Here is a 12,946-nt window from a genome sequence, read left to right on the forward strand (position 1 = left end):
CAGAAAAGGAAAAATAACACAAACTTACCAACCACCGCCTGAATTGAACAACTGAAAGCACCAAAAACCCTAACTTCTCAAGCTTCGTCTTCGATTACAGTGTTGTGGTCATTCACTTGTACAAGATAGATGTTAAATTTGTCTTTAAACAATAACTAACTCGACTATGCCGGCGAAAACCAAAAAAAAAAAATCTCAGTTCCTTAACCAAAAAACCCACAACGACGACTTCGGAAAAAAATACCACAAACCTGTTGTCGTGGTGGAGAAATGCACAAAAATAAAACATACCTACGAACCACGAAGCTGAATCCAACAATGGAGATGAACAAAAACCCTAACTCTAGGAGGAACGTCTTCTCCCTTCGTCTTCTCTCTTCGTATGGAGTCACGTATTCTCCTTTCTTCCTTTCTCCCTTCGAGTGGGTTTTTCCTTTCTTTCTTTCTTTTCCCTTTTTTCGTTTTTGTTGTCTCTGCGCAACCCAATCTCCACACGAAAACCTAATTTTCAACCCTTTCAATTTTGACGCCCAAACCCACTCCCCAAAACGTGCTTCTGACCCGCTCAATATTCACACCCAAACCCACTCTCCAAAACCTGCCATGTCTCAAGTAAAATGCTTCAAAAAAATTATTTTTAATTTCAAAAATAAATTCCACCTCTGCATGTCACGTCAGGGAGTGAAGTGTGGAGTCAAAATAAGGGGTCAGTATATCATTTTCCTTACTAAGATCGCACTTGCCAAGAAATATGCTCTTTAAGGTATACCAATTTCTTATAGCCTTTGTGTAATAATGGTACTCTAGCAATCTGATTAATTTTCATTTCCTTGAACGTATAGTTTATTTGAAATTAAAGTAGCCTTGGAAAATTTACAAAAGGATTGTGAATGGTTTGAAATCAACTAGACTGAATCAGAAACTAGAAGAAAAACATGAAATCAACTATACCTTTTTCACCATGTTTGCTTTCCCATTATGGACTATTATATATATATATATATATATATATATATATATATATATATATATATATATATATTTGCACATATTTTCATTCATAACATTCAACATTCGCACAAAAGAAAGATTAATCAAGAAAAGTGAGTTTTCCATAGCAACTTAAATAAGCACAAGCTTATTATAATTGTACATCTACACTTATGCTAAATATACTCAGGACCACTTTTCTTATGCAAAAGTTTAACTCTTGTTTAAAAGTTAGAAGAATAAAGATTTCCAACTCAAAATTTACTTCAGGAAAATTATATTAACGTACAATTTACTTCGTGGCATGTGAAACGAACTTTGTGAGGCTGTAGCAACTAAAGTCATTTCGATAAAATGTTTTTCTCGGTTTAAGCTTTGTTTCTTCTCTTAAAACCTTGCTGAGGCAAACAACTTATTGCTGATAAAGGAAGTGGTGTTACTGAGTCAACACTACAAAAAAAGTGAACATTTGTGACAATCAAAATTACAAGTTTTAGCGGTTAAAAACCGTCACAAATGAAATATCTGACGGTTTAAAAAACCGTCAAAATTACGCATGTCAAAAACAGTTTGTGACAAGAAATATTTAATCGCTGGTATTGTTGTCAAAAATGAAAAAGAAATTACTAGCGGTCAAAAACCGCTACAAAATTTGCTTCTATTTTTTGATATTTTATCATATTTTAACGGTTAAAAACCGTCACAAAATATATTAAATTTTGACGGTTAAAAACTGTCACAAAATATATATATCACATTTTTTACCGTTAAAAATCGTCCAAATATATTACATTTTGATGGTTAAAAACCGCCACAAATCAGATACATTTAAGGTCATCTATGCATTCCTTTTTTAGAACTTTATTAATCTCTTTTCACTATGTTACTATTTTCTTCCGATAAGTCCATGCATAAAAGGATAACCAACCACATGACCATTTGAGATTCTCATTTTATAACATTGTTGATGCTATCAAATTTGGACAGATCTTTCACACATGAATCAAAATTTCCTTATATAAAACTAACTAAAAAATAAAGATAATCACACAAAGGATCGTTTTGATATATATCGTATATAATGTGTACTTTACAACTGTTCCTACAGAGAACAATTAAGATAAGTTAGGCACAAGTGTTACCTTACCCATGTAGTCTGCTATCTCCTCAGTAGGTCTCTTCTCGACTGGCATATGTATGCTTGGACCCGTGAGGGGTTACCTGCAGAAGGGACTCCGAAGCTCAAGTCAGTAAAGGCTCTTAGAAAGTCAAAACAGGTGATTAAGGAAGTAATGAATGTGTACCTTTAATTCGTGGGGTCCATGCATATTTATAGATCATTAATTATGTTTGGCCACGTCATAGGCTGGGCCCTTGCTTGGGCTATAGGTGGGCCAGGGCCTTGGGCCCAAGCCCTTAGTTCGATTGTTGAAGATTGGTGACTTGTATAAGGGTGTTCTATTTTTCACTAAGTCCTCGATTGTTTTGTATAGAGTTGTCGGCCTGATCCAGTTACCTCTTGACAGCTTAGGCCGCTATAGTTTATTTTCGGTTTGTTAGATCAACGTCGCTTCTTAGTGGTTTTAGTCCGGGTGCCTTAGTATGTACATGGTGCTTACTATTATTCGGCTTAGGCCGACCAGGTGCGGTACAACAACTATTGTAGGATAATCATGTTATCTAACCTATACAAGAGGATAAGTATAAAGTGTGATTAAAGAACTTGATATAAGCTAACGAAATGAAATGATAACTTTCTTTCCTATATATGTCTATAAACAATAGATAGTGTTTAATCAACATAAAAAGAAGGCCAAATGCATTTAAATCTGAAGTGTTTTCCTATTTACATAGTGTTGGTTCATCGATTTCGCATCTCTACAAAAGCACATCTACTATGATATTCATGAATTTCTCTGTAAAGGTACTCATTAGTGGCCTCAAGCCAAGCAATCCTTTCCTTAAGACATCATCTGCATAAATAAATTGCTTTTAGTTTTCGTTACAAATATATTATCATGCAGAGCTAACACGTATGGTATGAATACTATATGATATATAGTATAACCAATAGATATATAGTATATCGGTGACAAAACTTACACTTCAATCAATAGTCCTAAAATCTTCATCTAAGTGAAATAATTCCAAATAAAACCTCTTTGGCTCGGTAAATTACCATGCAACTTTCACTTTTCAGTAAAAATGAAACAGTCAATTACTTTGTTTTTCCATCCTATTTTTTCTTAATCTTTTCTAAGCTTGACGAGATTTTATAAATTATGGATACAGGAAAATTAACCATCACCAATTAGAATGCTCATTCAATATTAAATTATCTATTAAATAATAAATTATCATCTGTCTCATGTTCCAACGTTGCTTCCATGGGAAGCCACCAACTTTTAAATCTTACATACAAATTCTCATTCCCCCTTGTTTATAGTAAAATTGGAAAGTGCCACAACTTAAACCCAAGCTTTCTACCTATTTCTCTGCCCCATCAAACTTCACAAATAACAGAAGAACTTAATCTTTTGTATGACTTACATGTTGTTCAGTTCTTGTTAATATGGTTAAATTTGGATTATGTTCTCTAAATACTATTTGTAGGCTTGAGCCTCGTAGAGTTTAAGATTTTTGAAATGGTTTGAATCACCACTTAGTGGTGAAATAGCATACATCTTGGCATATCATTGCCACATCATCAGTAAGCATGGTGATACAGACCTTACAGAAATACTTCAAACTTACAAGAAGAAAAAGTTAAAAGGCTAAGACCAAATTTAATCATATTTATGGGGACTAAAATCATATATATAACTCTTTATATTTATTATATTCAATGGATAAAGTAGCTCCTGCCTACTATAGCATTTTTCTTCAGGACATTATTTTTTGTCCTTTGTATTGTAGGTGGGTGGGTTGAACTAAATTTCATTAAAAGGGAGTGTATGACAACAAAGAGAGAAAGAATACCCCAAAAAATCAGAACTCCACAACTAGCATAATAATAAAATAAAAACAACACTCGATGAAATTTGTTACATGTTAATTATGACTCTAATTTCCTTTATGACAGCTAAAGAATTAATTGGAAAATATACCTTCCACATAGAACCTTGGCTATTTCAGCCCATTTGTTGCCATGTATACAATGAGCTTTAATAAGAGCTAATTCCTCCTCCAAAGTCTAGGGATCCTTCTTTATGTCTGGACTAAGATGATTGCACCATCTGTAAATGTTTGAAATTAATTTCATGATAATGAACATATATATATACCAAAGCCAATGCGTATGTATTTGGTGTTCATGAAGGATTTAGTAAGCAACAGAGTATATAATAATACCAGGAAAAATGAAAAGCAAAAATAACAAAGCTAGTACAACTTAATTGTTTAGTAGCCCATATACAAAGCTATGAGTTGCCAAATCTTATAATATTCTAAAAAGAGTTATTCTTTAAGCTTAGGTATAGTTTGATGAAAGGTTTTAGATTTAAAGGCTAAACATTCTAATAAGTCATATACAATGAAGCTTAGCATTTATCAATACAAAAGAATTAATTAAAAAAAGATAGAAGAATTTCTCACAAAGTTCAGTTAACCTTACTGTTCTCTGCATTGTTTTCCTATTCGACCAGGCAAAGACTGGGATATCAAAGACCATTTTGTAGATCCATGTATAGACACCAGTTCAATTATTTTATCATCCTCCTGCATGTCAACTAAGAGAAGTTAATTATGAATAGAATTGTTAGAAAGTAACAAAAATTGAAAAGGAAAGAACTATGTTTTAACCTCCTTTGTCCAATGTCCTTTAACAAGTTCAGGATTAAGAACTTTTTTCCATCTGTGAAGACATTGAACTTCTGATTTATCCGGAAAAAACTCAGCTGCATTCCACATTTGATAAATCAGTTTCATGAAATGAGCATAATGCTTTCAGAAAGAACTCGATACAAAAGATCTTGAATATATGATGATTATGGTCACATCACACAAAATAATTCCATTGGTTCACCAATATATCAATTATCCTTCACAAAAAATAATGCATTCAAACATTAAGGAAAGATGGAAATAGAGATTTAAGGACTTTAGTTTCCCTGGTTTAGTTCTGACTTAAGCTAATAAGTTCATCCTCAACCCTTTTTAAGGTATATTCTAGCTTTTTTATGCTTCGATGAGTATGCTATGCAAATGGAAAACTGTAGAAAGGTGCTCTGCAAAACTACATTTATTGGGTCATTGTGCAATTTATTACATTGAAAATGCATGAACATAATGGGATATACTCACGAGTCATCATTCTAGCTTCAGCAACACATCCCTGATTAGTTGTAGAAAACCTTCTCATCGCAGAAACACAGCAAACCACCTAGGAAATTGAAGAAGTTGAATCTAAGTACATATATGCACTATATGGTATGAAGACGTCTAGGACTCAAAAGCACATGATCTAGCTTTCTCTCATTTCTAGAGCCCGATAATCTCAAGTGTGAGAAATGTAAGATATATATCTAAATATTTATACAAATTCATAGACAATGATAAATATATAATGTTCTTACCACATCTGCAAAAATCAACATGTTGTTAGAACAGGACAATATTGAGTCCAACCAAACAAAAATAAACATTTTTAAAATTATCACTCTCCAAACAAATGTTACTTCTTTCCCAAAAAAAAAAAAATAATTGAATTAAAGTAATGGATCAACAAGATGTAATGCAATATGAGCCTGAAAAGCAAATTATAAGAAAAGAGATTTGCAAACAATATCAGTTGTTGTCATTATTGATGAGTTACATACTCACCAACCTTGATTTCCTGCAAAATGATTTAGTCCATAAAACTAATCATGCATTTTCACTTTCATATTTACATTTAAGCTTAATGAAAACACTGGTTCAAAACCATTACCTTCTTCATGTACTTTTCTACAAGCCAAGGCACTTGTGATTGACTCTTGAAGGCCACCAAAAGTTGTTCCCTTCCATACATGCCCAGTCACCAGCTGGAAAAGCCAAGTACATACTTCCTAACCTGATGTTGCAACCTCCATAATAACTTATGTCCCCCAACCCTGTAATTTTTAAACAACCCTTGAACTTAGATCCTTAAACTTAACTTTTTTAATACTTTTTGCTATCAGTGTTCAACTAACTTTGTTAATTTTAGATGTTTTAATACTGTCACTAATTTCAGTTTGATAATCAGCACTAAAATTGTTTCACCAAGCCCAAAACATGTGTCAGAAACATCTTCACTTTTTTAATTTCGGTTAACAACTCTAAAACCAACTTTGATTGTTAGGCAACTATTAGAAGAAGTTATAATCAACAATTTTCTTGTAGTGGAAATGGGCATGCTATAAAATCTTAAAGAACTTTCAATAGAAGGGCAAATGAACAAGAAACGAGATGCTAGGGACCAACCATCCATGATACGAAACAAGAACTGAGGAATGCCAGATGTGTCCCACCCGGTTGTTCAACAAAGAGCTGTTTTTGACACAATATAGGCACCTAGATACCTAGGCCACCCTTTACTCTCTAATGAACCTTCTTTGAAATCACTTAGAAACTTCTTCACTATTTCATCCACTTTCTCTTCTGTTAGGTTATGAGCATCACTCAACACTCCTCTTGCCCATGATTCCTTAGGGAAACTCTGAATTTGACATGATTAAACAACAAGACCTTAAGAAAATTAAAGGAAAGGAGATGCAATAATAAACTAATATATGTTATAGGAAAGTTTTGAATAAACTCAAGGTTAGATTGCATAACATATGGATTGGCTATTAATTAAGTATTCAGAAGAGAGGAAGTTATTGGCACAATTAGAGAGTTTATCCAAAAAAATAGGAAAAGAATTTATTGGCACAAGAAATTGGTGCCTACCTCTGCTAACTGCCCAAGAAAGGACGATACATTCATAATTGTTGGTGAATCAGATAATTGGAGGAGGGGCATGAGCGATTCTACAGTTATTTTAGTGCCATAGTAATTTATTTGCAAGCATTCTTTAGCTAACTCGTATGTTTGAGTCACTGTCTTTGTTCCTTGCTCATCTGGTACCAGCTAAAAACATGGTAATTCAGTTTCTGTTTACAAATCTTCTAATAACACATAACTACTCAAGTTCTTCATACATCCAAAAGATCTATTGAACGTTTTGATAATAACAAGAAAAATAGCCCACTCAATAACATTCCAAAAGAAGAGCCAATTCCAAAAAACTTAACTATTGTGAAAATGCTTTCATAATTCCTTAACTGTGTTGGGCTTAACAACAAATGCAAGTTCATGATATGAGAATTTCGCAAGCCTTTATAAGCTCTGCTTTTACTATTTCAATATTTCATGAAAAGTTGCAAAACTTTAGGCCCCTTTTAGACAACCTTCCATATCTATTAATTAGATTTCACAAAACGAGTAGAGTGTTACCCCACGATTCAGGATTACTTTACTGATTAAATCACTGTCTTTAATTACAACTCCACCAATTCCCGCATTGTTAACCTGCATGGAACAACATTTCATACTAAAATATGCTAATACAAAATTTACTAGATGTGAAAAACTGATTCCCTTCAAACCATCAAAAGAAATTATCCTAACTATGAGTAGATGTAAAAGGAATCTGTCAAATTGATTCAATGGCAACGGAAGCTTACTTAATACCAAATATTAACAAAAATAGAAAGAGCATAATCATCCCTTTGCCAAATGAAGAAAAGTAAAATAAAGGAGATATATAAAATGCTCAATCTCTTTTTAACCCCAGGTGGTTGGTTCCAGTATCCTAAAACTATAGTGGATGGAGATGACACCAAAATATGCAGAATTTGGCAAAGTGTCAGTTAAAACATATGTGTATTCCTTTGGGGTGGTTCTACTACAGCTAATAACAGGAATGAGACCTATAGATAAAAGACTTGGAGAAAGAACTCTTGTGGGATGGGTAACAATCTAAAGCCTATGAAATTTCAACTTAAGTATATTAATTCTTTAGTACAACCTCAACTCATCAAGGCATTTACATGATTCAAATAAATTAGTTACTCTGTGCCCACTCAAATATTGTTTCTTCCCTGTCATTATAGTTATTCACCAAACTCAAATATAGCAGGCATGCATTTAGCAGAAGAACTAATGTTAACCATCATAAAACTATAATCACTAATGCAGAATCGTGTTTTTACATTGCCTTATAGGCCTTGGTTATTGCGGAACCGAAGCCTATAAGGACGCGGTGACATTTTTGAAATTTTTCGAACTCTTTTGCCTCGGGTCCCAATCCAACTGAAGCCTATAAGGGCTTTTATGCTTCGGTTATCACTCAACTGAGGCCTATAACATGTCAGAGTTCTCCAAATTTTCAAAATTGCCATCGACGGCAGAGGCTTTGGCCTCGGGTAGGACCGAGGCCTATTCCACTTTATGCCTCGGTTATTAATTGAACCGATGCCATATCCCTTATTTAGGGTTCCAAATTCGCGAATCCAGCACTGCTCATCTTCATCCCAAACTCGAAGCTGTTGTCCCTCTCTACGCGAACTCCACCACACTCCATCGCACCATTGCGCCACCGTCCGCCACAAACACCACTGTTCTCCGACGAAGGTTGTCACTACTCTGTGCCACTTTGTTGCGACGTTGTGGCTATACGTCAACGGTGCAGGAAGGTGGGTTCGTTCCAGCAAGTTCGTGTTCGTGGCGGAGAAGAATGAGGTCCTACGCAGTTCAGGGGTTGTTGCCGCAATGGTCTGATGCGGTTGCTCCGATGAAGGTTCGAAGGTGCTGCTGTGGAGGAACTCTGGTTCGTTCCAGCGCCTCACTCGTGCTTTGGGGTTTCATGTTGGTGGCAGATGACTCGCGTTCTTCTGTTAGGCGCGATCTGGATTGCTTTTCTGTTGAAGATGGAGGCAGCGTAGTGATCTCTCACGATTAGGGTTTCAAACGATGGTGAGGTTTGTTGCAGTGGAGTTCGTGGCGAAATGGTGGTGAGGTTCGTTTGCGGCAAACGGTAGTGAGGTTCGCTACGGTGAATCTCTAAAAATTTAGAGACTCTATGGCCTCGGTTTCTAGGATAACCGAAGCATAAACGTGGATCTATGGCTTCAGGTCACACTCGAGGCCAAAAACCTTCACCTTTTGGCCTTGTCCCAATATGTTTCGGTTCGAGAACCGGTGCAGAACATAAAAAACAACTACTACCAAAAGCCCTTCCTGCACTGGTGAATGCATGATAAACATTAAGAAAAAAATAAGTTATACAGTGTCATCGATCTAATCACAAACCACAATATGCACCAACTTTGTTCACTTTTACAATATTTGTGTTAGATATTAATTCAATGATGATCTGTGATGGAATGGTAGTGTATAATAGACTATATAACATTATAATTAAACAACTATTAAATTTAAGCAAAGCCATATTTACTCTAATTGAATATTACATTCTCTATAGAAAATAATACATTAAGACTGCAAAATGGATTAAGATAATGATATTAAAATTCTCATTTGAATATAATTGATTAAGATAATGGAACTTTACAAGCTTTCTAATCAATCTCTTAGTTCTTTGTTGTCTTCCTTCCTTCGTCAAGGCTCAAAACCATCTTCTTACACAATTTTATAATCGAGCACTAATCAAGAAGTACTATATACGTACATAATCATCAAGTTAAACAAACAAAATCGATGAAAAAGCATTCCTATGTATCCAGATTTCAGATGAAAATGTATGAGCTCGTAAAGAAGAGAAAAAAAGAATTGGATTCTTATTGTTACTTCGATGGACCCGAAGTTCATCAGAGAGTCGCTGGTGATGGTAGACCTTGACTAGATGCCTTAGAGTGGGTCCCGCCACTACCGCTCTCACTTAGACAAGTTGTTTTTCCTTGTCGTGAACTTCGACGACTTGCTCCTCTTCGACGCATTCGACCTCGACATCTCCATGATTCCCTTGTCGCTCCCTCTGCCTTCGTCGGTGAACTCCAACGCGGTGCCAATAGCAGTAGATTTTTAGGTTTCGAATCTCGACGAAAATGGTCTTCACTCTGATTGGAGATTTAGGTTTCAGGAACAGAGAAAATTTCACTTAAATTATGAAAAAATTACCTGGAGAAAAACAATGAAAGCAAATAATCGCTTATCGTAAGCAAATTTGAGTTGTTGCGATGAACATGTGATGGAGAAAGAAGATTAAAAAGCTTTAGGAAATGAAAAACATAATTTGTGAACAAAACAAAAACATATGAAATAATTTAGAGTTAAAATAATAAAAATTTTGTAGCGGTGAAGAAAGATCGTCAAAAATGAAAATATTTGTAACGGTTAATTATAACCGCTAATAAATAATGGCTAATAACAAGCGAAATTTTTGTAGTGTAATTTGCAAGTATGTGAATAAAATGGGTGTTTAATTGGAATAGAAATTATGGCTAATTAATGCAGCATTTTGGTTTTGGCAAGGCCTGATATCTGGCTGAATCTTATGTTTGAATTAAAGTGTAAAGATGTATATGCATGCAGCAGAGAGAGCTATAAAAAACAGGGATTTGCGACACCAATTATTTAGGAAGCACCATAGAAGGCACAACAGAAGCAGAAGTCCATGAAAAGCAAGTTGTCCAATGGTTGGTAAGTTATAGATTTCAGCTCATTTCTTTGCTTTTAGCTCATTAAGTTATAGATTTTAACATATGTACAATTCACCGTAAATAATACTTTAATTGAATATTTGAATGCCTCTACTTTGTTTTTAATAACCTTTTCCTACTATTTGTTTATTTACGTTTTAGGTTACCAGGCTTTATAAAGACAAAGACCATGTTGAATTCGAATTCACTATAAATTGCCTGTAAAGATTGTTTTTCCAAGAAATTTCTTGGGCGGTGTTGTTCCTGGAGAGAATGCGACAGACTTATGATGCTTGGTTTAGGTGACATGGTATGACATTCTTACCCTCGATCTCTAACGATATGTGGATTTGTACGTAACTGTTTCTGAGTTTTAGACTCTCTTTTCAATTGTTTACTGTCATATGAAGTACTACTGTGTTGTTTTGGATTTACTGCGCTTAATATTGAACTATAGAAAGCTTCATGTTGTTTGATTTAAATCGGTTGTGCAAATTTTATATGTCGTGCACTTCTTTGTCTTATTTTCTTCATGCATCCTACCTTGCTAGGTTTTATGTATGTTATGTGGATTAACATGTATTATCATTATGATTTTGAACCCCTTTTCAGGGAAATATTATGTCATATCATATGCAAGAGCAATAAAATTGAAAAAAAAAGATATGGCTATTGTTCACTTTGTTGTATTGTACATGTTGTTGTAACCTCCTTCCCCTGAACCAATTTATATTGGACTAAAATTTGAAAGGGTGTTTAACTTCTCATGCTACAAGGTGGTTTGATTTCATTGACATTTATGTTGTAAGATTGCATTGAATGTGATATGTTAAATGCTTATGCTTTCTTTGTGCTCTAGTGCTTGTATTGTTAAACTATCAATTATTTGTTTACAATATCACCGTAGGCTGACCATGTTTTATAAATTTTTGTCTACTTTTATAGGCTATCCTATGAATGCTCCTGGCTTTAGTCCTCTACTTTGATTATCGCAAGAGCAGGGACATTGTAAATCTCTGAGTTACATTCCTCAAAGGGGCACAAGTACATATGGTATGCACTACCTGGGTATGCCATTGGTTTAGTAACTGCTTTGGCTACTGGTGTCTTGACTCACTCATCTCAACCTGCACTTCTTTATCATGTACTTCTGTTTTTCTTTTTATTCTTGTCATATACTGGTTTCATAGATACCTTTACTTTTTTTACATCATTTATTCTAGAACTTATGTTCTTGTCATATTTATTATGTTTGTGTGCTCATGAGTAGGGAAGACATTAAATACATCTTATTAAACACTTTAAGTTACTCAAGATCGTTTGGTTCAACTCACGCATGTTTTTCTTTATTATCAATCAGTTTGGCACTAGTTCTCTGCTCTAGCGTGTTCTATTCTTGATTTAGTTTTTTTGTTTGCTTTGGATTAGCTTGTTCCTGAGTAGATTATTGTATTTTAGTGCATTTCACTCTTCTTCCCTATTTGAATTGGTTTTATTTTTTCTTTTGCCTATTGTAGTTCTTCTGCAAGCCAATATATGATAGATTCTCTCATTTTCTGGACACTTTACTGTAATCTTTCAAGTTCCACATGTTATTATTGTTGATTCATTTTTTGAATCACCCTTCAATTACCATGTTGGCGTGAATGAATGGGTGAGAAAGTTAATGCTAGGTTGTTGCTTGAAAGCATATAGGAAACTAAGAAATCACCAATGAGACTCATTACTGTTGGTGGAGTAAGACTCATTGTTTCAACAAATTTCATCTAATAGTGAATAATATGTTTCAAAGAGTATTAGAAAGTATATTACTAATGTTTCAGTAAATTATTTTTATATTGACTTTCTTATCTCCCTAATGAAAGAAGCACTTTTAATTTATAAACAAACAAGGACAATTTATATGATTTTGTTGTTTGGAATTCGTCAAGTTTAGCTTAGTGCAAAGATGTTATGGCAATGATATACCTGCATGAACTATGAGTCATGGCATTGTCGTCTATATCTGGCTTCCTACTTGTACTTTTACATTCTGACAAGAACTGAATTATCTTAAATTGATGACAGATGACAAATTCATCAATGGAGTTTGATCCACAATATGATGCAGACAAGGGTCATCATGTTGTTTAGTGATGAATTTTGATAAACCTATGATGGTAAAAGAATGACATTTGGTATGTCTATTTTGGGTTGTAATACATTATAACATATGTTTACATTCTTTTTCTTGAAATCTTGTTGATGTAAGTGTAATGATACTTCTCTTTTTTTGCCTTAATTATATATTTGAC

At 34.2% G+C, this 12,946-nt stretch overlaps 1 protein-coding gene and 1 long non-coding RNA gene across 12 annotated transcripts; one reads left to right on the plus strand and one right to left on the minus strand.

Annotated features, from left to right (window-relative positions):
- Positions 1 to 1,784: 1,784 nt before the first annotated feature.
- Positions 1,785 to 10,261, minus strand: LOC114164107 (transcription factor MYB3R-5-like). Of its 11 annotated transcripts, none has more exons than XR_003599489.1 (10): positions 9,802 to 10,259; positions 7,447 to 7,521; positions 6,901 to 7,070; positions 6,433 to 6,667; positions 5,918 to 6,080; positions 5,293 to 5,371; positions 4,792 to 4,886; positions 4,604 to 4,707; positions 4,098 to 4,226; positions 2,735 to 2,963 (listed from the first exon to the last, which is right to left on the minus strand). XR_003599489.1 is itself a non-coding variant. In XM_028048633.1 (9 exons), the coding sequence occupies exons 4-8, from the start codon at positions 5,996 to 5,998 to the stop codon at positions 4,184 to 4,186; spliced, it is 402 nt and encodes a 133-aa protein (XP_027904434.1). In that variant the 5' UTR covers positions 5,999 to 6,080; positions 6,433 to 6,667; positions 6,901 to 7,080; positions 9,802 to 10,254; the 3' UTR covers positions 2,735 to 2,963; positions 4,098 to 4,183. The 11 variants fall into 11 exon arrangements, 2 of the variants coding, with proteins under 2 accessions (XP_027904434.1, XP_027904433.1); XR_003599485.1 differs by having other exon boundaries at positions 6,901 to 7,080; XR_003599486.1 differs by lacking the exon at positions 2,735 to 2,963 and adding an exon at positions 1,785 to 2,211 and having other exon boundaries at positions 6,901 to 7,080; positions 7,447 to 10,258.
- A 17-nt stretch (positions 10,262 to 10,278) lies between these two features.
- Positions 10,279 to 12,825, plus strand: LOC114164108. Its single transcript, XR_003599492.1, has 4 exons — positions 10,279 to 10,653; positions 10,815 to 10,962; positions 11,598 to 11,705; positions 12,720 to 12,825. It is a non-coding gene; the product is annotated as an uncharacterized LOC114164108 (long non-coding RNA).
- Positions 12,826 to 12,946: the final 121 nt, after the last annotated feature.

The sequence above is a fragment of the Vigna unguiculata genome, chromosome 9 (genome assembly GCF_004118075.2).
Source record: "Vigna unguiculata cultivar IT97K-499-35 chromosome 9, ASM411807v1, whole genome shotgun sequence".
Classification (NCBI taxonomy): domain Eukaryota; kingdom Viridiplantae; phylum Streptophyta; class Magnoliopsida; order Fabales; family Fabaceae; genus Vigna; species Vigna unguiculata.